This window comes from Arvicanthis niloticus, chromosome 1 (assembly GCF_011762505.2).
Source record: "Arvicanthis niloticus isolate mArvNil1 chromosome 1, mArvNil1.pat.X, whole genome shotgun sequence".
Lineage (NCBI taxonomy): Eukaryota > Metazoa > Chordata > Mammalia > Rodentia > Muridae > Arvicanthis > Arvicanthis niloticus.
In genome coordinates, this window is record NC_047658.1 from 110,629,769 (window position 1) to 110,655,320 (window position 25,552).

The window sequence follows — 25,552 nt, forward strand, 5'->3', positions numbered from 1 at the left end:
GAGGCTATATTTGGAGGCCATCAGAGAGATTTTGGGGCAGCAGGGAATGGTTTCACTGTCTTCCTGTGATCCTTGTGGTGGGCAGTGGGGGATGGTGGAATGTGGACCTGTCAAAGCAATGTCTTCACTGGGGATTACTTCCACTCTCCTTTTTCTACTATCTTTTGTCTTCCCTTCCTCAGTCTCCCTTTTGATTTTTCTTTTGCCCTGCCCTGCCTGATACAGGCTGGCCCAGAAAGGGTCGGAAGCAGTGTGCACAGAGCGTGAGTGTCTGCAGTCTCTGCCCTGTGCCTACATAGCACAGGTTTGAGTCTCTGTGTTCACCTCTCCAGAGGCGGCACCCTCTAGTGGCACCTAGAGGCACAGCTGAGTCACAATCCTGGGAAACTTGCATTTACCATATGGGAACCCTGGGAGGTGGTTGGGGCATCCAGTACACTCCCAGGTCCTCCCTCAGTTGCCCAGATGTGGAAGATTACTCAGCATCACAGGGGGGTCTGGCTGTACTCCTCATGGGGACGTTTCACTACTGTCTCATTTGTCCTAAGTAACTTTAGCTTTGGCAGAAAGCAGAGGGGCTGGTAAGATCCCTAGGAAGACAGTGGTATCATGAGCCACTCATAAGCTGTGTCCATCAGAGACATACTGCCCTTTCCAACCCCACCCATCTCTGGGGTTTCAGGTCGTGTGGTGAGGATGGTGACATTGGCATCATCATCATCCATTACCCCAGGAAAAGCCAGTTCCTCAGTTGGTATCACAAAAAGACACTCATTTGAGACAAGGGCCTCACATTGTAGAGCAAGGTACCAGAGTCCATAGAAAACTCTGTATGTCCCTCAGATTTCAGAAAGCACAGGCCACTCTAGTATTTCCCCTGCAGGCTCTAGTCTATTCTGGGGTAACCGCCTTGCCTGTACATCCCAACCTACCAGACATGGATCTGAGGGTGACAGTTAGATGTCCCTGTGGCTCTATCCTTTGTCTACCTGTATTTCTCTCTCTGGGTCTATAGGAACATGTGGACGTGCACACCGAATCCTGCACTCGGTGGAGTGAGACATGGTTATCTCAGCAAAGAGAAGAAAGGGCTCTGTCCCCTGACTTCTATCCTGATTCCTGGGCTGGGTTAACAGAGATAGGAAAAAAAGAGAGAAGGAGAGGGAGGGATGGAGGGTGTGTGTGTGTGTGCGCCTGTGTGCATGCGCATGCCCGTGCGCGCATGTTTTAATTGAGTTGAGATCTCCCTAGACATCTGCTTGTCACATACACCCAATGTGTGATAGCATGTCACCAGGACACCAACAGAACAGTGTGGGTAAGATTACCAGATTTATGACTGAAGGAGGCCGGGCCAAGTGAAGGATATTTTTTGTTGGAACAGGTACACATCCTGGCTGCTTGTGAAATCCAGATTCAGACAGCCCTTCTCCTTGTATAGTCTGCAGAGTGGCTACCCTGGCAGGCCACGGCTCTCAGGATGCAGGAGTTACAGAGAAGCCATTATTTCAGGGTAGAGGACTCTAGAGTTGGCCTTGCATACAGTCAGAGCCCTGACCCACCCACTTGGAGCCATTAAGGGCTTGTTGGCCATCCACACAAAGGAGGTACTCCTCCACTGTCAACACAGTAGGGGTATATATGTACTTCCTACCTGTGAATTGGATGGGCCCCTTACTCTAGTCACTCTTAAAGATATAATGGATCTGCCCACTGAAGGCTGATTGTTGCACCTTGTATCCTATACCCCTCCTGAAGAAGTCTTTTTTGTGCCAATGTCATGGGCCTATTGAACGATGGTGAGTCCTTGTCCCTGTCATAGCTCCTAGGGATGGGTAGCTGGAGGCAGGATAGACTAAAGTGCCTGGCACAAACCTCATGTGCTTGCTTAGTTTTCTCTAAGTTTTCAATAGCCAGAAAAGAACAGGATGGCACCTGTAGTCTGTAGGTATAGCAATGATGGATGGTAATGCAGCTGGAGTTCAAGGCTGGGTATGATATTGGCTATGTCCAAACCCCAGCTAGGAGTTCTCGCAGCTTCCATTATCCCAGGCCTTTCCCAGGGAGACACTGATTTCAGCAGGTGTCTGGCAGGTGACTCTTCCTGACCATATCTGGAATTCTTTGACTTTACACATCAGCTCTGCCCCACACCTTCCCAAGACCAACCACAGAACCTCCTTATCCAGTGTCCCACCTCTGTCCTTGTGCCACTTCAGTACCACCCTATTGCCACAACCATGGTGCCCTAGGATCTACCTTACTGTGTGTTCCTTCAGACACCTTCCAAGGCCTCATTTGCACTGCCTGACTCCCACCCTAGCTCAGACAGGCCTGCCTGTGTGCACTCAGACTTTGACTTTGGTTGTCAACCTGGTCTCAGCAGAAACCTCACCCAGTTGGAGTCCACTCCAGTTCACTTGAAAGCCTGTGTGGCTTCTCCCATCTTCAGATGTGTGTGCTGCCCTGCAATGGGCCACCTGGGAAGTGATGAATAAATGAATGAGTAACTGAGGAAGAGGGAATGAATGGAGGGAGCTCAGTGTGTGGGTAGTTCCCGTTCATACAGGGGAGCTGGGAAATGGCCCAATTCATCCTTCCCAGTCACCCCACAGAATAGAACATTGGCTTTCTGGTACTGAGTCTCCAGCAATCTAACCCTTGGACTAAAGCAAGTCAGCTGGTGCTCCATCTGGCTGCTCTTGGCCAGAACATGAAGGAACCATAGATGCCAGGGCTGGGGAACTGCTGAACCATTCTCACTGTGTGTGTCCTAGCTTAGTTTCTCAGGCCAGCTGTCTGAGGTTACCCCTTACCTGGGGCCATGGCTCTGCTGTTGCTCAAGGCTGCCATAAGGAGAGCATAGCCCCTGGGCAGGAGGACACAGTTTATAAAACACCTTCCCTTGAGGTACAGGCTTTCTTGTTTTTTACTATACCACAGGATAGAGCATCAGGATGCGAGGGTTGCTCTGGCTCCCATGTGAGGCCATTACTCGTGGAACCCCTCTCTTATCTGGGAAATGGGCTCAAATTTTTACCTGCTGCCTTGGGATACTCCGTGAAGTTCAACTTAATAGTGATTATGAAGATGCTCCAATACCCACACAGGACCACCCATCACCACCGAGCCTTACTGTATGTGTGCCCTGCTTCATGACCAATGATCCCCCTAACCCTGTTCCTGGAGGCTTCTGGGCCTCCAGACTGATGACTCGGAGCTAGCTGTCTGCAGAGTGGGCTAGAAAACAGGGTCCCAAGACTATGTTTACATTGACTTCTGTGTGGAATAACACTCAGGCACTGGCTCGAATCAGCTAGAGCACCCAGCATTTTGTTTGTCAGCTTTGCAGTTGACACTGCACTATGTGGAGTAGGTTCCTATTGATTTGTTCTCATGGTCACTCATGATGGGGAAACTGATACTTTAAAAGATTCACTGATTTATCCGGTATCTGGTAATTAAGGGGTCAGCTGGGATTCAGGCAGTATTTCTTGAAATGTGGGCGTGTGAGTGCAGAGATAATATTCAGCTATTCAGTAGGATAGGCCAATGAGTGGATGGACAGATGATTGACAATGGCAGGGTAGATGGATGAACAATGGATAGTGAATGGATATGTTGATAAATGGATGGATGGATGGATGGATGGATGGATGGATGGATGGATGGGTGGATGGATGGATGGAAGCATGAATAGATGGATTGATGGGTATGTGGGAAAATAGATGGATGGATTTATGAAGACCCAAGATGTGGCTGGCAAGGCAAGGAGAGGCTACATAATGAAGTGAGGCTGAGGCTATCTTCTGTCCTCTACCTTACAGTTGTCATCCTGGTGGTCACATAGCCCACTCAGGCACCTGTGCCTCTATAATTCTGTAACGACTGTATCCATGGTTATGATTTTGAAAACCTTGGGGATATGTGGGAGTAGGTGTACATTGCTAGCCCCAGCTATAAGCAGCCTTTCACTTCCCTCAATAGCCAAAGAGCTGAGGTATGTTTTCAGGCCCTGCATTCATGCTAGAAGAAGCCAAGAAGCCTGGCCTTTTTTTTTTTTTCCTCTTTGCCTTTACATGGATGAAGGGCAGATCCAGGCTTTGAGGCCAGGCAGGCCCTATGTTTTCAGTGCTCATCCATTCTCACCAACATTATAAATGAGGACTTAAATTTAGCATGCCACAGCTCCAATTTCATATCTGTAGGCTGGGCTCCTCAAAGACATCAACTAGGGTCTGGTGGCTAGATCTCACAGTCATGCCAGATAGAAAGTAAGAACTTATGGGCCAATGATGTAATGTATAACACATCTCACTACTGACCAGATAAAGTGAGAACTATAATCAACTATAACATAGAACACCTTTGCAGTTCTGTAAGCGCACCCCAAGCCACAGGGCCTTTACACATGTGGGCAACATGGTACAAAAAAGGCCCTGGGAAGATAGTCTCAATGAGGGATCACCTAGGTAGGTCTGGGTAGGCTTGCCTGTGAGGGATTTCTTCTAACTGCCTTACATGAGTGGAGAGACACAGGTGGCACTATTCTCCAGGCTTGGGCTCCTGGGCTGAATAAGGGAGGAGAAAGCTAGCTAGCTGTATTCAATTCTCTAAGCTCTTGACTGGATGGGCTGTGACTAGCTGTTTGAAGTTCCTGTCTTGACTTCCCTTCAGTAATAGACTGTGACCTAGAATTGTGAGCCAAATAAACCCTTCATCCCCCATATTGCTTTCTTGTCAGAGCATTTTCTCACAGAAACAGAACTGAAACTAGGACAAAAATTCACCTTAACTAATCAAAGAGCATCCCATCAGCTTCCAGAAATTCCCCTGCACGCCAGTTTCCCGTTGGTCCTCGTGTTAAGTGGCTCCTTTATTTCCTTGCAGGAAGTAGTTCGAGGCCACTTCTGTGGGCCTAGAGACCACAGTACTTAGGTTTAGAGACCAGAGCTGTGGATTTGGGCTCCTAGTTTAGGTTCAGACATGATTCCCATTCTGGAACCCTCTTCTATGCTTTAAATGACCACTCCTTTCTCTTAGCAGACCTCTTGGAAGGTTCCAGCATTGTGAAGGTGCTACTTACTTGGCCAGGGAAGCTCTGCAAAGTTGTCCTGACATCCTGACATGTTTTCTTTTCTAATGTGGTCATTTTTTTTTTCTTTTTTTTTTTTTTGTCGATTTCTGTAAAGAGAAGTGACAAGAGGTCCCCTTGAGGTTGTCCCTGATGAGGACTTGGGTGATCACTTGTCCCAGCATATGACAGTCAGTTCATCACCCAATGGAATTCCACTGTACCTCATGATGAGGACACTGCAGATTGACCGATGTAAGGACCTTCTGCCTACATGTCCCATTACTGGTCTTGATTAAGGCTTCTCACTGTTGAGGGAAGATGGGCCTGGGATACACATTCAGTGCAAAATTAATGATATAAAGAAAAGTTCTCTTGGGAGTGGCCAGCAGGCTGTCCATGGTCATGAGCACTTTGGTGACAGATTCTACAGTATCCTTACCAGCATGACGAATGCTCACAGTGAATTGGGAAAACATGGCAAGGGCTTCTCCGATGACAAGGCCTCAATTTGTTTTCATGGTTGTAGTCAAGACACTCAGGAGCTTTCCTATCTTCATCATTGTATGTGCCCAGCTCAGTGGTCACTGAGCTGAGTGTCCTGAAGCTGTTCCCACCATGCATCTCCAGAACTACCCATCTTTCCAACTAAATTTTTGTCCCTGCGAACCATCACTTCATAACTGTGTGTCTCTGTGGATCTCATAGTAGGGACCACATAGGGATGGAATCATGCTGCTTATGGCTTTGTATGACTGTCTTCATCAAGCATAATGTCTCCAGGGTTCATCCCTGTGGTGGCACGGATCAGAATATCCTTTTCCTAACTGAATGATGTTTCACTGCATAGGTGATTATAAGCTGTTCATCCAGGATCCATCTGTGAACACCGGGATGTGCATGATGCTGCAAGGAACACAATGTGCAAATGTCCCTTTGAAACCCTGCTTTTCTTCCATGTGGATGTGCCCAACAGTGCAACCACTGGGGCCTTCCAGTCTTTTCAGCCATAGACACTGTCTCTTGACCTTCCTATGCCCTTGCTGTCTGGCTGCACACGTACCAGTAAAGGCCACTCTTAGCTCAGTGTTTGTAGACCACATTGGCCATGGTTGGCAAAGTGTGACTTTCTTTCCTTTTCTCCTGTGTTGCCTAATTCAGGTCGCCCTTCACTCCTGGTGCCAACAAGGACTCCCTCTCGACCTTTGAGTACCCAGGGCCCAGGAGGAAGCTGTATAGCGCGGTGCCTGGGAGACTCTTCGTCGCCATCAAGCCATACCAACCCCAAGTCGACGGCGAGATCCCCCTTCACCGAGGCGACAGGGTCAAAGGTCAGTCTTTGTCTTCTGCTTCTGGGGAAGGCAGGCCCTCTCTGTCTCCACAAAATACCTTGGTGAGTCTTTTGGAGCAGGGGCAGAGTCCAAAGCATCAGTTCAGCAAGGCTCATGACTCTTGAGAGGGCACAGTGACTCTCATTGGTCCCTTTGATTCAGTGTCCATTGCAGAATCTTTATGGCTGGAAAATGCCCATACACTCCTGGGTCCATTGTGGGAAGTACAGGGATAATCCAACCTGGGGCTCAGTGAGTTAAGCCACTTTCCAGCCAGATAATCCCATGAGAAAGTGGGCTTAGGGTAGCCTATGGTGTAGGTGTGAGTTTGATGAGTAGAGGAAATCAACCAGGTGAGATACATTCTCTAAGGGAATTCTGAGGGCTTTTGTGAACAAGCTGAGAAATCCAATATTGTTCCAGGGGTCCTAGGGAACCAGTGATCACTCATGTGTAGGTGAGGAGTCTGTGACACATGTTGGAAAAGCAAGGATAATGACAGTGTGGAGAGAGGAGGTGGACAGTGACTTCAAAGCCTGTGGCTCAGGGCCACAGAGGGCATTGGAGGAGGGGTAGGTGGGGACTGCAGGAGACACATAGCAAAAGATATGGCTCACAGATGGAACAAGAAGGACACTTCATGTGCTCAGCATGCCCAGCCCCTACCGTTGGACACAAGGAGAAATAGTGGCTCTTCAGAGGTGGCAGGCGGCTTCTGACCCTGCTTTCTCTATCCGGCCCTTGCTCAGCCCTCAGCAAGGGACACATTTGTTTCTTTGTCTGTGCACTCACCTGGGGTTAGTGTGAGGATCTACAGAGCATGTAGCCCATGCTTTCCTAGCCCTGGCATCTGGCTTCCGTGCTGCTGCACTAACAAGTCCCTGGTGCCCTGTTCTCTTCTCTTTCAAGTTCACTTACTCTTGCCTCAGAAAACCCCTTTCCCCATCTCGTACCTCCCGCGAGGTTCATAATTTCAAAAATTATGTTTTCCTCACTTTCTGAGCGTGTGCTTTAAATTGCTTCTTTCTCATTGCGGTGCCTTCTTAGGACTCTGCTGGGGCTTCTATTCATTGGAAACATGTGCTGTTTTACAGCACCAACACCATGGCTTGGCGTATGTACCGCTTTAAAAATCCCCGTCTGATCATTCACCAGCAAGCACGTGCAGGAGGTTTACGCTCCATCCATCGCTTTTGTCTTCTCTCTCAAGGACACACTCTGCTCACCTCATTCACCCACTGACTTTTGTTTGTGTTCTGGACATCAGCCCTTCCCCTGGCATCCCTCAAGGTCTGCAGTTCCAGTTTCAACTTTCTGGTCCTTCCAGCTTCTCTCACTGTATGCTTTTCCTCTATGCCCTCCTCCATTGCTGGCCTAGCAGTGGGGACTGTCCTCTGCTCAGGGTAGACCAGGATATGGAGAACAGAGACTCTGGTAAAGCTCCCGTCCTGCTCTTCAAACAAGGGAACATCCCCCAGAGCCTGGCTGCCCCTTCACAAGGTCTAGCCCCTCCCAGTGGTGGCTGCTTGCAGCCGGCTTTGGAACTGTTCTCCCCACTGGGGTCTAGTGGAATCCTTTTTCACCATGTCCATAAGGTGCCCAGACAGTGCAAGTGTGGTTTAATGTAGGAGTTTAAAATTTCACACAAGATATGGTTCTGAATTTCAGCAATATAACCCAACCATGGGTCAGGCCCTTTCCCTATACAAGCAAGTGATATTTGTTGATCTCACCACAGGTACATGGTGTGTCAGACTCAGCAGTGATACACAGGATACAGACTTTGCAGGTGTGATGGGCAGGCAGCTGGGCAGGTGCCTCCTTGACAGCTTCATCTACACTGCTAATTCAGACCCATCATAAATGTAAAACTCCAGGTACAGCAGCACACATCTGGAATCCCAGCTCTTGAAGAACAGAGATGGGTAGATTCTGAAGCCCCCTGGCCAGTCAGTCCAGTAGAATTGGTGAGCCCCAGGTTACATGGGAGACCTTGTCTCAAAAAGTAACGTGGGAGGTGAATGAAGGGGACACTCAATGTCAGCCACACAGCATGCATGCACAGGTGCACATCTACATGAACACACACACACACACACACACACACACACACACACACACACACATTTACATTGTGGCCATCCCTGAATCAGAATCCGTTTCAAATCCTATCAACATAGCAGGCACATAGAAAGCCATAGCTTTGGATAGTTGCTGCTCACATCAGTGCTGTGGCCTCTGGAGATACACCTCACATCTCCTGACTTTGCAGATTGTAGAAAGACATTGTAGGGATGAAGTGGGGAGGCCTCCATCTGTCTGATCTTGTGGTATCACTGTGTGGCTCTTAGACCACATATGTGGAACTGGCATAGTCAGGACAGAGGCATGAAGCCCAGGTTCTAAAGACCTCCCAGGACCCTATGTCCAGCAAACATGTCCTCCCCAGACTGTGCCCCTTACTGCCATTCTCTCACAAGCATCTGGAACCATTGCCAGGCATGGACAGTGTTTAGAAAAAGCTTAGAGTAAACAGGTCCCTGGCACTTTCCCAGCTTGTTCAGCATTGCCCGGGTAGCACTGGGAACCATCTGGATGCAGCCACTGCTAGTCCTGGGCAGCTGCCTCAAGGCAGCAGCACGGGCTGCCCAGGAGATCAGGGTGGTTGAACATCAGGCTACATCCGAGCTGAAGATGATATATGTATGGGATGGCCCAGGGTGTGTCCCATGCAGGAAGACATTGTTCAGGCCCTCACTCCAGGCTGCTGGTTGATTTTCACAGCAAGACTGGGAGGGGAAATTCCACCCTGCACATCTGTAGAGGGGAGTCCCCTGTAGTACTGTTGCCTGGCTAGTGAGGCTGCACCAATAGAAAGTAGGCAGGGAGCTCTTTACACCCATCAGTGATTTACAGTACTATGCTGAGACAGCTTAAGAAGTTCCTTCCTTCTAGAAGGTTCTGGGTGCTAAGTGTACCCCTTCTCAGGAGGGGGTGCCTGGCATGCAGTGTCTTCACCCTTTCCTTCTTCTAGTTGTCATAAGTATTGGCTCTTCCCCGACTCTTCCAGGGCCTTTAGAGACAACTGTTCCTCGCCTTCTAAGTCTGCTCTCTGCCCCCTGGATGAGCTTCCTCTGCTTAAGCTTTTTATTCCTAGCTTAGTGCAGTTTCTTGTTCTGATGCGTGAAGGAGACTCCCTCATCTTTACACATCACCTCAAACAAAGAGAATAATCTTAGCTATTCTGAATTAAAGCATTGATTTACAAGGGAGTCGAGCCTGACTCCCTCTATACTAGGCAAGATGTGCCCACTTCCACACAGACACTTCCATAAGACACTCCCACACAGACACACCCACTTCCATAAGACACTCCCACATGGCACGCCCACTCTTTTTTTTATTAGATATTTTATTTACACTTCAGATGCCATCCCCTTTCCCCATTCCCCCCCCTTAGAAAACCCCTATCCCATGCCCCCTTTTCCTTTTTGCATTTATACATTTTTTTAAAATAATATTAATCGTAAGCATTATAAGTTTGGAATTGTTCAATCAGAGGTGTAACCCACTGACCAACCTAGATATAACAACTATCTTTGACTGGTGGAGATACATGAATATCTGCCTCCCTGTCTCCCCCCTCTTTCTCTCTTTCATCACCTACCTTCTCCTATCCTTCTTCTCCTCCTCTTCTTACTCCTTTTCTTCCTCTCAGTACTCCTCCTACCTTAGCTCCTCCTACACATCACCCTTCCTGTTAAAATGAAACTTTTCTCTCAAAATACAATTAGAGCATAATTATGCCAATTTGTACCAGTGAGGTACAAGATAGTCCTAATACCCAGTCCATCATTTTGTTGACTAACCAGCACCTCTGTCATCTATCCTAACTAAAACATTTACTTCTGAACCTGGCTTTAGGATGAATGTCAGCTGACGACCATCCACTCAAATCTTTTCTCTTACGGTAAATAGCTATAAGTTTTCAACCCCATCAGAAATCCAGAATGACTGAGTTAACTATAATTGTGGGAAGCACAAAGCATAGCTTCTAAAACTTAGCCAATTTATAGATACCTCTGAACACCTGAAAAGCCCCTATACTACCGAACGTTGGAGCATCAAATCTTCAGCCTTCTGGCCCAGAATCATCTGACAGACCTTGGTGATGCAGGATTATTAAGGACTGGTTACTCTGCCTAGGCAGATATAATCAGTCGACTATTCTGCATGTGTGTCCTTTTCTGGACAGTAATTTGTCTGTAGATGGAGAGAGGCAATTCTTGCCTAGTGGCTGTTACCACACAACTGGAGTAACTCCAAGGATGCTCAATTTCTTCTTAGAATCCACGACAGGAAGCTGTCAGGAGCAGACAGGTCTCTAATCAATATGAACATTAATATATAAATATTTGTAGCATCAGTTCTATGGACTTCTGATGTTTTGAAAACCAACTATCCATGTAAGGTAACCTGGACTGTTTTCTGTTAACTCCTCTCAGCTATTTCTAAGTAAAATATGGAAAGCACCCTAACAATAAACTCAAAAATATGAATTTGCTATAGTCCCTTAACTCATAGGTTAACCGTCCCAAATCAGTTAAAAAAGTTAAAAAAGGGCTGGGTCTAGGCATTGTATTCCTAAATGTGTTATACAGGCACAATGCCCATGAGTGTATCAATATTCATCTCACTTCCATAAGACACTCCCACACAGACACACCCACTTCCATAAGACACTCCCACATGGCACGCCCACTCTTACACAGACATGTCTACTTTCACATTGGCATCCTGTTGTTTCTTTGTCCCCATGTCACTAAAATGCTCCAGAGAGCAGAGCTGGCAAATCCTAAAGTACCAGATGGCACCTCTCTGTGTACCTGCCTGTATTCACAAGCTTTTTGCTTTTCCTGGGTCATCCTGGTGACCCACCCAGATTGTACGCATGAGGGGAATCAACTGTAGAGCAGCATGCAGGGATCTCCCAGAGCAGGCAGTGTGGTAGGATGTTCGCAGCAGGGATGGCATTCATGACTCAGTGGCACCATGAAGTAAGTAGTGTTCCTCTCTGACAAGTGAGGAAACTGAGGCACCTAGTGATAAACAACCATCTCACATGTGGCACATGTAAGGTACGGCATGGTAGATCCCAGGTAGAAGAGGATGCTAACCTGACCTTACCATCTCACTTCTTGCTGTGTGCTTTGAAGCATCTGGGTTGACCTGTTGAAGGCTCTGAAGAATGGTCATGGGTGTCCTTGTGGGCCTCACTGCACAACACAGATCTTCCACCCAGGACTACACCCCAAGATGATCTTCTCAGGTCCAGAGCTGGGAGGCTGAGACGACTGTCCTTCAGCTGAGCTGTGTGGAGGGCAGGGGCTACATCCACGAGTCCATGCCTTGAGGAAATTGTTTCAAGCAGATATGATGGTATCAGCCAGTCGGGAAGTGGCTTGTCCCTTTATTTGGGTCATTTCCTCAGATTATTGGGCAAGAATTTACAAACCTAGAGTTTGCTGTTCTGTCCTTTTCAAAACCACAGACTGGGTAGATCTTTATCGACTGTTTGAGGTCAGAATAATGGAAAACAAATACTTGTGCCACGATCTCTTTTCCTCTCCCACAGGGCCTCAAGTAATTTAAAGACAAATTGAGATGTGTGGACAGGATAGCAAGCTCTTCATGTCCAGACAATACACATCCCATTTTGAACAACTCACCACAGCTTCGTCTTCATAGCTGAAATCTTTATTCTAATGGAGCTAGAATGTGTGCTGTGAGGTCCTTGGGACCCTGCCCCAGCCCCTGATACCTTTGGGCTTGTGTTTTTAGCTCATGCCCAGCAGCAGAATTTAAAAACGAAGAACCTCAGTGGGAAAAGATATGCCTACTCCTGTTGGGACAAGATGTCCCAGGGTGGGGTGGTACCCAAGGTAGGGTTGGGGAGCTTCCCCTTCTCTATGGAGAAGTAGACAGGTTAATGGGGGTAGGGATTTGTAAAGGTGGGGATGGGACGGGGGACTGGATGTAAAGTGAATAAAAAATAAATTATTGAAAAACAACAACAAAACCAAATACCCAGAGTTAGAGAGGTGGCTCAGTGTTTAAGGGCACTGGCTACTGTTTCACGGGACTTGGATCCAATTCCCAACACCCACATGGCAACTTAAAACCATCTGTAACTCCAGTCTCAGGGTATCTGATGCCATATTCTGGCTCTGTGGGCATCAGGCATGTGTGAGTTGCACAGATATACTTATAGGCAAAATATATATGATAAAAATGAATAAACTTTAAAAGGGTGATAAGGTGGATGGTGTCACTGAGGATGAGTCCCAAAGTTGTCCTCTGACATGTGCACATGCCTGTATATACACACATACACACAGAGAGAACAAAAAAGGAAAAAGAAGCTCTCTATCCATTCTCTGCCATCACCCACCAGGTGGGAGGGGGTCCATGGGCTGGGGCTGCCTCACCTGTTCTCCAAAGGCCACTGGGCCTCATCTGCCAAGTTGTTGACAGTGCAGGCCTTGCTTCCTCTAACTGTGGTCTGCTGTCCCCTGTACTGATGCCTTTCTCCTTTCTGTCCCCTCTAGTTCTGAGCATCGGTGAGGGAGGATTCTGGGAAGGCAGTGCCCGTGGCCACATCGGGTGGTTCCCAGCTGAGTGTGTGGAGGAGGTGCAATGTAAACCCCGGGACAGCCAGGCAGGTAAGGTGACTTCACAGGGCCGGGTTGTGTCATGGTGGGGCTACTTGGCTGGAATGTGTGGCAAGTGCCATGGCTGTAGCCACACTGTGGAAGGAGGACAAGTTACAAAACCAGGGCTTCTCTATATTGTTGCAAAAGGCTTGGCTGGTTCTGTTCCAGTGGGCTCTGTCTAAACCAAAATCACTTGACAAGCTGGGGCGCAGGTTCTATTAAAGAGCAGCTCGTTGTGTGTCTGGTGCAAACCTGGAGATGATTTAGGAGTGTGTGTCCTTGTCACCCTCAGAAGACTCTGGGGCGGAGTCAGTGTCTTTTTTCCGCCTTCTGATTGGGTGTTAGAACACAAAGTCCTTCCCAGTGGAGGGTGAAGCTCTCTAGACCCTCCCCCGGAAATACCGCACAGTGCTCATGGCCAAAGCTGTCCCGGCACCATGCATTAGAGCTATTCCCCAAACCTGCCCTGGCTGAAAGCCTTCTGGTTAAAACAGATTGATCTGACTGTGATGCCAATGGCCACTTATATGAAATGGCCTGGGTAAGAAGTAGAGACACCTGAGGCTTGGATGGAAGGGACTTCTTAGTGACCTCTGTTTACCTGTGAGTTCTGTTTCCTTTTGTGTGAGCTCCTGAGTTGACTGTGCACCCCCAAAAGCAGCCACATGCCCTCTGCAGATACTTGGTGTGCTGTCTTTGTGGGCCTGTGACCACTGAACTTGGCTCAGATGTGTTCTTCATGATGTATTCTGAGGTTCCCTGTCTGGTGCTCCACAGGGAGTCCCTGGGTCCTTGTCATGTCACCTGAGCCAGGGAGAATTTAGGAACATATGATGTGTGAAGCATCTCCCACTGCTGGGCTCCCTTGGGTCTGCCAAGCTTTGCAGTCTGTTGGGCATTCAGAACACTTCTCTCTGAGAACTTGGCCTTGAGACAGTAGGGTTTGTGTGTCCTAAGCCTTCTACCATGGCACTGCTCAGGTGCAGCTGATAGGTTGTGTTATGTGTTATCTAATACTACACTCATGCTGGGCCCTTTTGTTTGTTTGCTTATGATGTTGTTGTTGAGATGGCCTTCTATAGCCCAGGTTGGCTTCTAATTCCTCATATAGGCCATGATGACCTTGAACTCCTGATCTTCCTGTCTCCCCACCCAAGTGCTAGAATTCTAGGCATAGACCACATGGTTCATATGGTGCTGGGGATGGAGGGATGCAACTCAGGGCTTTGTGCATGCTATATCCCCAGCCCACCCAGCCAGATCTTGAAAGACAAGGTTGGAAGTGGTGTGGAAGAGGCTGGCAAATGGGCAGTGGGTTAGTGGGCGGTAGGAACAGGTTTGGCTGGATGAGGACACTAGTCACCAGGTATCAACTGGTCTCGCCTAACGCCTAACCCCCTTCCAGCTCTGGTCTGGCCCCAGCTTCCCCCTGGGGAGGGAGGATCTGTTTTCTGCTTTCGTGGCTTCCAGAGGCTTTAATCCTTAGCTGTTGGCCCCTTCTCACTTCTGAGACAGCAGCTGTAGGTAGGGTCACTCCCAAGGCCACTCTCTAGCTGAATCTTTCAGAATGCACCCCCCTCCCTGTCACCACTTTTAAGGCCCAGCCAAGTAAGGTTCAAGCTGCTTAAAGCAGCTCCAATTCCATCTATAATCTTTTAAGCTCCCATGTGTCGATAGGGTAACATCCCAAGTCCTAGGAATTAGGACATGAGCATCTTTTGGGTGGGTGAGGAGCATCCTTTGCTCCAAGACTATCGACAAATGTGACCAATATCACCATTTTGTAATGCAATAGGCCACAAGTCCTGCCAGCATCCCTGGGAGATCGGGAAACCTTTCCTCCTTATAAACTGATTAGCTCAGGAATTTTGACACAGTGATGGACAACCATCTCCCTGATGGCTGTCCAGTCATCCCTCCCATCCCAAGAGGCAAACAGCTTTCTGAATTGTGTCACCACAGAGGAGTTATGCCTGTTTGGATTCCAGGCTGTCTTGACTTCTTCATTCAGCCAGTGTCTACCATGTTACATTGTGGTGCCTTGTATGCTGCTGCATAGCAGTCCCTTCTTTATAATTTTATGTGAGCAGTGTTCTCCACTTTCCTGAAGATTGCTGATTAGTTTCTCTGTGTGTGCTGACATAAACTAAGCTGCCAGGCTCTTTTCCATACAAGTCTCTCTGTAGATAATCTGGTTTCACTTCTCTTCACTTCCTTAGGTGAAAACCTGCTAGGTCACATGATAGGAACATGTTTAGTTTCATAAGAGATTGTTACATGTGCCTGGGAAAGATGACTCAGTGAAGTGTGTCCTTTGTGGACCTGAGTTCTGTTTCTAGAGCCCACAAACCAAAGCCAGCTATGCTGGTTCATACCTGTTATGCCAGCACCAAGGAGGCAAAGACAGAGGATCATTGGCTAGACAGCATAGTTCAGTGTCTGAACTCCAGGCCAGTGAGAGACCCTGCCTCAAAAACAAGGCAGATAACGTTGCTGAGGATAACATCAGAGGTTGTCTTCTGGCCTCTACATGTGTCTACACATGTATGTACCCCTGTGGAGATATACATCTGTACATACAAATATTTACTTACACAAAATTAATGGAAGAAAGGAAAGAAGGGATGGAGGGAAGGAGGGGAGGAGGGAGGGAGGGAGGGAGGGGGGAGGGAGGGAGGGAGAGAGGGAGGATTGTGACATAGTTGTCTGATTTGCCAGGCTGGCTCATGCCCACACCAGCAATGTTGGAGCACTCCAGGTGCTCTACCCCAACACCAGCTTTTGGTAATGTCAGCCTCTGATACTGTCAGTCTCCCATGGCAGCTCGGTGGTTGTGAAGTTACTCCTTATTGTGAAGGTCTCCTTGTTTCTCTGATGGCTTTGGTGGTTAAGCCCTCCTGCAGGTGTGGTTGCCACATGAAAAACTTCTTTTGAGAGGTCTCTGACTGTTCAGGGCTTCTGTTGTCTTTTCTAACTGGAGCTCTCTCCTCATGTGCTGGGTGTGTAGTGTAGTGATTTTCTTGTATGGACCCTGCTTGTCACTGCTCTGTCCTGGCTGCTGTAAATGTGTCTCCCAGTCTGTGACTTGCCTTTTGTTCTCTAGTTGTGTTTATTATAATGAGTAGAAGGTTTTAAAATTTTAAATGAAGTCTAATTTATCCTTTTTTTCCCCTTTCATAGTTGGTACTTTCTGTAGCTTTTTTTTTTTTTTTTTTTTTTTTTTGGACACTGGAAATTTGCAGCCCTTGAATATGTATAGAATCTGAAAGATCGTTCAGATATTGTTTCAGTGTTTCTAGCCAGCCAGCTCGTTCCACGCAAGGTCAACTTTGTCTGAGCTGTGGAAGCCCTTTGTTTTTGTATGTGGAAAAGTAGAAGCACTCTTGAATATTCCACAGAATAGGAAAGTAGGTCAAGGACTGAACCCCAACAAGAAAGGGCATACATAGGGCCCTTTCTGCCTGTAGGTGGGACAGTGAATTTCTGTCACCTGAAGATGGTTGTCAGAGGCTGAGAACCAAAAGCAAAATGAACGGTGGCCCTGGTGTCTTTGAAAATTGTTATTATAATTGTATGTTTGTTAGTGTTTTGCCTGCATGTGTGTTTATTTGTCTTACACTTCCATGTCACTGTTCATCATCAAGGAAGTCAGGATAGGAACTCAAAACAGGTAGGAACCTGGAGTCAGGAACTGATGTAGACACCATGGAAGGGTGCTTACTGGCTTGCTCATCATGGCTTGCTCAGCCTGCTTTCCTACAGAACCCAGGACCATCAGCCCAGGAAGGGCACACAGATGGGCTGGGCCTTCCCACACCAATCACTAATTAAGAAAATGCTCTACAGTCTTGCCTATAGCCCAATCTTATGGAGTCCCCTTTTCACCTGGGGTTCCCTCTTCTCATCTGACTTCAGCTCGAATCAAGATGACACAGAGTTAACCAGCACACTTCCCTTGTAGAGGTTACTTATCATCTCTGGGTAGCTTTCTTCAAGTGTCTTGTGATGATGAAGGGTCTGTGGAGATTATGACCATCATAGTCACATTTTCTGTGCCTGAGAGTGAACAGCATGGCCCAGTGTACAAACTCTCTCTCTTATTCTTACACACCACCCCATGGAGTTGGCAGCATAGAGTGGCCCCTGACCACAGTGCTACGTGCATAGCAGGCAGCACCCTGGAAACTTTCAGTTTAGCGTGTGCATGTCCCTCTCCCATCTTCCTTAAATGCAGGCTCCTCAAGTCAGGGATAGCATCTTGATCTTCTTAGTCCTACATGGTACACACCAAGGACAAAGTGTCTATCACTGGCTCTCTATTATCTATGGAAGGGTGCTATTGCAATAGACCAGGAAACTGGCCAGCTGTTGTGTAGACTCCCAAGCCTCACAACTGTACCAAGTAGCACCATGTCAGCTGCTGTAACAAATATGCCCACTACCTTAGCGTATGAGGCAGCATTACCCACCCCAGACCTCCTCCATCTACAGAGATGTCAATTTCCTTGCTTGTTGACTAGAAGTGATAGACTGGTGACAGCTAGACCCTTCCTTCTTCGAATTCTAAGGTGGAGCTAAAAGCAGGAATGTCATAGAGTTGGCTCTTGGATGAGAAACTAAGATAAAGTCCACCAGTCTTAGCGCACACATGCAATCCTGGCACTCAGAAGGTGAGACAGGACTGTCACAGGTTCAGTGGCCAGCCAGAGTTATGCTGTGGGTTCAAGGTCAGCTTGGAGTATATAGTGAAACCTTGGCTTACAAAGAAAGAAAGCATTCTAAAATTGGCACTTGGTTTCTGGGAATGAAACACTATGGGAAGCCAGCATGCACATGTGTGTCATTTCCCATGATTCATCTTTCATGTAAATAGAAAACACTGTCTGCCAACCCTGGTTCTCTCCAGCAGAGTTTAGTTGCTGAGACAAACGTCCTGACCATTGATGAATGACATCAGGAGTTCACTCCCCAGCCCTAAAGACACGTGGAATCTATTCACCTGAGAGCTATCATTAAGGAGGTCAGATGACCAGATGACCAGATCTTGGGTAAAAGGTACCACATTCTTAACCACGCCTCAGTCATGGGTGCTCCAGTGGGAGATCTGGAGTTCTGTGAGCCATGTATCCTGCTAGGGCCTGTGAGGTGTCAGAACCTATAAGAAGCTTCCAGAACCACATGGATTAAAGTGTCTGAGATAGGATTTGAACCTAGATGTCTGAGTCCTGAACTGTCTTCCCATGGTCCCCTGCAGGGTCTTTTCTGGTGTCTTAGAATGAGGCCTCTGAAGGAGTCATCTCTGTCTCAGAATATTGCTTGACTGCTTGGCTCCATGTGCCATGCAGTGGTTAATGCCCCGAGGCCTCCCCTGCAGACTGCATGAACTTCTGACAGGTGGCAAATTGGTCAATGTCTTGTCCTTCCTGTGTGACCTTAATAACAAAGGCAGTTCCTCAGCTGTGGTAAGCCTGGGCCAGGGACCTGCCCACTGGTGACTGTGCCTCACTGTCAGTGTTGGATCAGTCTCTAGGGTTTACCCATTCTCTTGATGACTGTGCTCCTCTGTTCACAATGGTCACTAAGTATCTTCTGGTATCGCTCACAGCTCTGTAGTGTGGGGCCTTTCCAGTACTCATGGCTACAAGCCTTCATATTATAGCAGTAGCCCTTCAGCCTTTGGTTTAGACTTTCAAGTGACTCTTGTGATCTTCAAAGTAAACTGGGGACTGGGAATAAATGAAGTAATGGTTCCCATTTTACAGATGAGGGCCAGAGAGGTGTATGTCTTATAAGTACTGGTCCAGGACTTGAATATAGTTAGGCCTGAGTCAGAGATTTGTCTCTTCACCAAGAAGGCTGGAGTGTCTACAGAACATCAGCCACCCTGGGTGATGACAAGATTTGGTAGCTGTGGAGTTGGGCAGTCAGGAGGTAATGTTGGTCACAACAACATCAGTAATGGCCATGGCAGTGCTGTCCATGGTGAGGATGGTGTAGTTGACAGTAGTGTTGGTGTTCAGCTAGTGCTGTGATGATGTCATTGGTGATGATGGTCATGAAGATGCTGATAATGATAATGATGGTGGCAATGGTAATCATGGTGGTAATGATAGTGATAATTGTCATGGTGATGGTGATAGTGATCATCACCATGGTGATGGTGATAGTGATGATGGTGGTGATGATGGTCACAGTGATAGTGACGGTGATAGTGGTGTTGATGATATAAATGCTGGGTGGTGATGATGGTACTGATGATAGTCATGATGATAATGGTGATAAGGGTGATATTAGTGATAGTTGTGGTGAGGTTAATGATGGTGTTAATGATCATGTAGGGACAAAAGTGTTAAAGCAATAACAGAAGAATAATACTAACAAAGTCTGGCTCTCCAGCTTGGGATCCCTGCTGTTATGAGCATAGACTGAGAGTTCTACTTCCTCCCTGCCTCTGCCCAATGGTCCCCCTTTCCCAGAAGGCCCCTAGACTGCTCTGTGCACTCCTGAACTGTCATTTGGCTCTGTCATACCAATTCTTCTCTTGGTATGGCAGGCTCCCTTGAGAAAGTCACTTTGCCTTTGCCTCTGTGTATATTGACTTTTTTTCCCCTGGAGTGCGAGCCTCTCCCTCCTGATACATCCTATTGGGTATAGGCTCACCTGAGATGACTGCCAGGGCAGAAACTCCACGCCACAGCTGATGACCATCAATATCAATAGCTCCCCCTTTCTTCCATTTAAACTTTTGGAGCAGGGGTCATAGGTGGGCACCATCATGCCCAGAAGATGCTGTGCTCTCAGCTGCTGTACACCTTACTTCCAAGTTCTATGCTAAGGGCTCAATTGATAAGTGTGCCCAGCATTAGTGCAAGGCATTGGGCCATTTATCTTTTAGGTCATCTGTCTGTTTCTTGCTGATTCAAGGGTCCCTCTTCACACACCCCAGAAGCAAATCTTGGACCAGTGATGCTCACTGGAGGATGGGATTCTTCCATTCTCTGATGAGCTGTTGATCTACTCTGTGACTCAGAAGGGGCAGGCATGGGCCTCATGCCTCCTGTAGGCAGTGGGGCCGACTCCACTGTAATCCCATTTCCTCGTTTCTGCTCAAATGCACATGGAGGCTCCCTCCTGTCTGTGCCAGGGATGCCAGCTTCTTGTTTTAAACAAATTAAAGTGCTCCCTTCAGAAACACAAAGAGCTAGTTGGCTAAGGCTGGAAGCCCAGCAGGGACTGAACCACACCCCCACATTTGGACAAGTCCTTTCCCTGGGTTGAGACATCCAAGTGTCCCTGAGGCTCTCAGGGCTGCCTGGATTGGGGAGTTTTGGATGGGGGGGGGCTGAACAGTGGGGCCCTTTAAAGTGCCCCTCTTTTTATAAAAACCGTTCCCTTGTTGTGACAAAGATGCTGACCCAAATATGAGCAGCAGCCTCTCCTAAACCAGCCTTATTAGGATGGCAGCCTGGCCCAGATGTCTTACCTGGCTTTCCTCTGATCCTTAAAGCAACCCCAGGTCTTATCGCCCTATTGTGTACTCTGAGAAGAAGGCCAAGAGAACCTGAACTGCACATTTGGCTTCCCAGAGCCCATGGTTGTAGTCCAGAGGAAGCTCTCCCTCCTTAGTTCCATTCAACAAGATCCAGCACAGGCTACAGTGAAGGCAAGAACCCAAAAGTGTGGAAGCCCCAGACATCTGACTCCCCCTGTCGTAACACACAGATCTTTATTTAAAAGGTAAAGCAGTTTGGTCTTTAAAAGTTAGCATTGTGGGGCTGGAGAGATGGCTCAGCAGCAAAGAGCACTGGCTGCTCTTGCAGAGGACCTGGGTTTTGTTCCCAGAACCTACACCAGTCAGGTCACACCTGCCTGTAACTCCAGCTCCAGGAGAATCTAATATCCACATCTGAATTCTCTGTGTACCTGCACACATGTACTGCATATACACATACTCAGACACACACACACACACACACACACACACACACACACACACGCAATAAATAAATAAATAATCTTAAAAGAGAAAAAAAACATAGCAGGTCAGGTAGGCATGGTGGTGTACATCTTTAATCCCAGCATTCCAGAGGTAGAGACAGGCACATCTCTACGTTTGAGGACAGCCTGGCCACTCATAGAAATCAGCCAGGACTGCATAATGAAACCCTGTCTCAGTGAGTGAGTGTGTGTGTGTGTGTGTGTGTGTGTGTGTGTGTGTGTGTGTGTGTGTCTCAAATCAGACCCCTCATGTGGATGATAGAACCCAAAGGTCTTCGTAGGATTTGAGATACTCGGGGCTCCCTGCTCCTCTGTGCTGTGGAGCTCAGGCCTGGTGTTCAGAGGGAGTTAAGTGAGCATCTGGAGCTCCGGTTCCTTTTTGCTTTTGCTTTTCATGGCCCCATTCAAACTTAGTGGCAATTCAAGTCATCATCTCTTATTCTTTCAACTGGAGGCAAAAGCTGTGAGCCATGTGTGCCTGAGGAAAGTTATTAGCTTCAATAGTTGAAACGTCTTCCATTGCTCATCTTCAGGCCCAGCTGGATCCAGGTGCTCACACTGATATGTCCAGGGAGGGCTTTCTAACTCCGGCCCCTTATCTCTCCAAGGAGGCCTCATCTTCTGTTCACTTTGGCCCTCACATGTTCCCTGGCAACCACAAGCCTAATGTCCTTGTAATGTCCAAGTCCAGGACAAAGACCTTTTGCTAAGCTTAGCCTTGATCCCATGATGACCTCAATGGGACTGGTTTGACTCATAAGGCTAATTTCTGTGGAAGGGCTAGGAGAAGGGAAGCTGGTGTATCAGGAAAGGTGGCTGGACTAGAACACAGATGGCTTCCTAAGGACAGACAGTGAGGCTTCTGTGACCAGAGGGCAGTCCCCTGTTGCAGATGTCTGAAGAGCAGAGAGGACTTTGCCCTGTTCTTGTCATCAGCAGGCGTGTTTTAGCAGGGATATAAAGATTTGGGGAGTGATCCTCACCTCCTTGGAGTGGGGTTGGTGGTGTACCTTGATAACTCTCTGTTAGTCACTGTGCGTAAACCCTTCATAATCTCAGAGTGGCAGGGTGGCCTATTCCAAAATAGAATGTGTCTGTTATCTTTAGAGCCGTTAAAAATACAAGCAAATGACTCTATTAGCACAATTGCAATCTAAAATATTAATAAGCAACCCCAGCCAGCTTCCAAAGGAGCCACTAACTGTTCCCTAATGGGACATAAAATAAATATGAAGGCTTGCCGTTCTGCCTGCTAACGACTATGTGTTTGTTAAAAAACCTGGCACACACACATACACCCACGCGTACACACACAACAACCCCACCCTATCTTTTACGCCATTTTATTAAAATATACTCAGAGCTGCTTTGGGGAAGGGGGTTGGGACTGCTGTTTCTTAGCAGCTGCTCAGGGTTTTAAATACCAGTTTTCATGCCGGGGTTTGCCCCCAAAATAGAGTTGCACCATCTCTGTGTGATGTTTTGGGTCACGTTGAGAGGATTTAGTCTTTGGCTTTCCTGTGGGACCCAGGCCTTCCTTGCCTCCTCCCAGGAGCAGTGGTGGACTGTTCTGGGTTACCATGGCAACTTTGAGATACTGGGTACCATACCTGCCCTTCTTCCCTGTAGCCCTTCCTGCCTGCCAGGAAAGTCACCTTGAGTTTAGTCACCTTGCACAGGCTACAGGCTTCTGAGAGAGAGGTACTCGTGTGACCCAGATGCTCATAGGCAGGGAACATCTTCAGTGTTTCATTGGACCACAGTGGGGAGGGCAGTAAGCTGTGATATAGTTGTGCTGTTTAGTTTGTCTGTCCTGAAGCCTGGGTATCTAATTCTTCACAGTTCTAGAGGTAGAAGTTGGGGATCTCGGGGGCAGGCTAGTCTAGGTTAAGGGCTTCCCCCAGCTTGCAGACCTTGCTACACAAGCATCCTGGTGTCCTCACCTGCCCTCTGCTCCCTGTGTACCAGCCCCACTCTAACAGGTATCTCTGACCCTCTTTAAGCACCAGTCTCTAAGCATAGCCATACTAGACTTGAGACCTTGACTGGGAGTGGTGCCAGTCAGGCACAGGAAAAGGGGGTGAATCCATAGGACACAGGTGGGTGATGGCTCATAAGTACCTGCAGGTATGGTGAGGTGATAGGGCTATGATGTGCCCTCCCTGACAGGAAGGACAAGGAGGATGCAGCTGGCTTATGGCAGAGCTTCCCATACCCCACATGGCCAAACAACAAGGTGCCAAGGAATGGGAAGAGAATCGATAGGTGGATGGATAGTGGAATGAGTTAGGTAGGTGTTAAGGATAGATGGATAAATGCAGACAATAGGTGGATAAAAAGAGGTAGATGGATTGGGAGGTGGGTGAGTGGATGGATGGATGGATGGATGGATGGATGGATGGATGGATTGATGGATGGGTAAGTGGGTAGATAGATGGATGAGAGGTGGGTGAGTGGATGGATAGATGGATGAATGAGTGTATAGGTAAGTGGGTAGGTGGATGTATGTATGTATGCATGGATGGATGAGTATCTGTGGGGTGGATAGGTAGGTAGATGGATAAATGGATATGTAGGTGAATGAGTGGATGAGTAGATGGGTGGATGGATGGATGGATGGATGGATGGATGGATGAATGGATGGATGGATGGATTAATGGATAGATGTGCAGGTGGGTAGACAAATGGCAGTTGAATGGACAGGTAGATAGGTGGGTGAGTGGGTAGATGTTGGGTGGATAAGTAGGGGGCAGCTGGCTGTACACCACTCTTGTCTCATTTGCCCTTTATTCCAGTTTTGTTATCCCTCCCATCTTTACCCCCACAGTGGAGCCCATGAGATGTTTCAGAAGCCCTGGGGTCTGTGAGCAAAGGCCAGCAGGGGTGTAAATGCTACCCTGGGCAAGGCTATTAACCTCCCACTGGCTGGCTTTGGTCCTGAGTCTGGGGTTTGTTTAAGCACCACTTTCCATCAGGGGTTTGGCGCCTGCCTACCCACATTCCCTGCTGGACCACAGGGTCTGCAGCCTGCAGGCCTCATCAGTCCTTCTCATTACCCCCTGAGTGTCTGGATGCTGCAGTGTTTCAGAGGGCAGGCAAGGTCATGTACCCACAGGGAGGAATGGGCACTTGATGTGAACTGGTGGCCCCACTGCTCTGCCATTTGTCAGCAGGAATGACGAGAGGCCTGAGGGCAGGCCCACTTTGGCACCAGTGCACCTAGCTCTGGGACAATGAGCCAGACCTGGGAGTCCCCTGGAGCTGGGGCAAAAATGGATGCCTTATGCCACCCCCAGAGCTGCATATCTTTCTGGAAAATGAAGGCTGTCATATGGCGCTCTGCTAGTGAATGGAGATGTTGTTTTTGGCTTCTCTGAAATAGACGATGGGAAACAGACCCAGAGATTATGAATAAACATTGGCTTATGGGGGCTGCGCACTGCTAATGGCAAAACCTCCACACTTACAGATTAAATTTAAGACATGCATATGGAAAGGAACTCTGGGGAGGCCAGACTCCTGCTTGAGCAAATCTTATAGCCACTGTGGGAGGGTGCACTGTGTGGCCCCTGTCCCTAGCCAGGGTCGTGAGCACAGAAGTGCCAGAGTCTAGGAAGAGCCTGTGTTCTCCCAGGGAGCCAGGGAGATGCTGCAGGGAGCAGGGGCTACCTTGGAACTGGCCACTGCCATGGACTAGATTAAAATCAGTGTGTGACTTCAGCCAAAGTGCCTCAGGAATCTTTAGGCCAGTTGATAAAATCAAGTCACAGAATTAACTCCTGGTGGTCAACTGTGGCCTGTCAGATGAGCCCTGAAGAGCTCCGAGGGGCATCTGGGGGTGGCCCATCAGTTTTTTGTTGACCTGTGATATAATCATTACACCAAAAAATTTTACCCTTTTAAAGTGCATAGCACAAGAGCTTTTCTTTCCTTTTCTTTTCTTCACATAGTTCTAAAAACCTCAATGTGTTGAATTCCAAAATGCTCAAGTACCTTACATATAAAGCTGGCACCCCAAACAGTCTCTTGCTTCCCTGTCTCATCAGCCTTTGGCAGCCACCAACTCTCCCGCTGGCTCCGGGCAGTTCATGTCATGGAATTCATCAGAAGATAGTCTTTCTCAAATGACTATTTTAATTTAGCAAAAGGCTTATCATTCTTTTTTTTGTGGCTAATTCCTTTGCATTTGCATACACATGGCACATTTTATCAGTTTCTAGTTGATTGGCACTTATGTTGTTTCCACCCTTTGGCTGTTGTGAATCATTTGCCTGTGAACATTCAGGTATAGGTTTTGGTTAGAGTCTATTCGGTTCTCTGAGGTTTATATCTAAGGGTAGAAATATTGGATTGTGTGATTGGATTGTGGATTGTGTGATGCACATGTACGTGCATCCATGCGTGCATGTATATGTGTTATGTTTACATATGTGTGT

General features: G+C 47.8%; 1 protein-coding gene across 22 annotated transcripts in view; it reads left to right on the forward strand.

Annotated features, from left to right (window-relative positions):
• The window catches only part of Shank2 (SH3 and multiple ankyrin repeat domains 2), a 441,204-nt gene that overhangs the window by 206,690 nt on the left and 208,962 nt on the right, over positions 1-25,552 (forward strand). For all 22 annotated transcript variants that reach the window (XM_076914200.1, XM_034510387.2, XM_076914238.1 and 19 more), the window contains 2 exons: positions 6,236-6,405; positions 13,014-13,127. In XM_076914200.1, the coding sequence (XP_076770315.1) occupies positions 6,236-6,405; positions 13,014-13,127 (284 nt within the window). The remainder of the gene's footprint in view (positions 1-6,235; positions 6,406-13,013; positions 13,128-25,552) is intronic.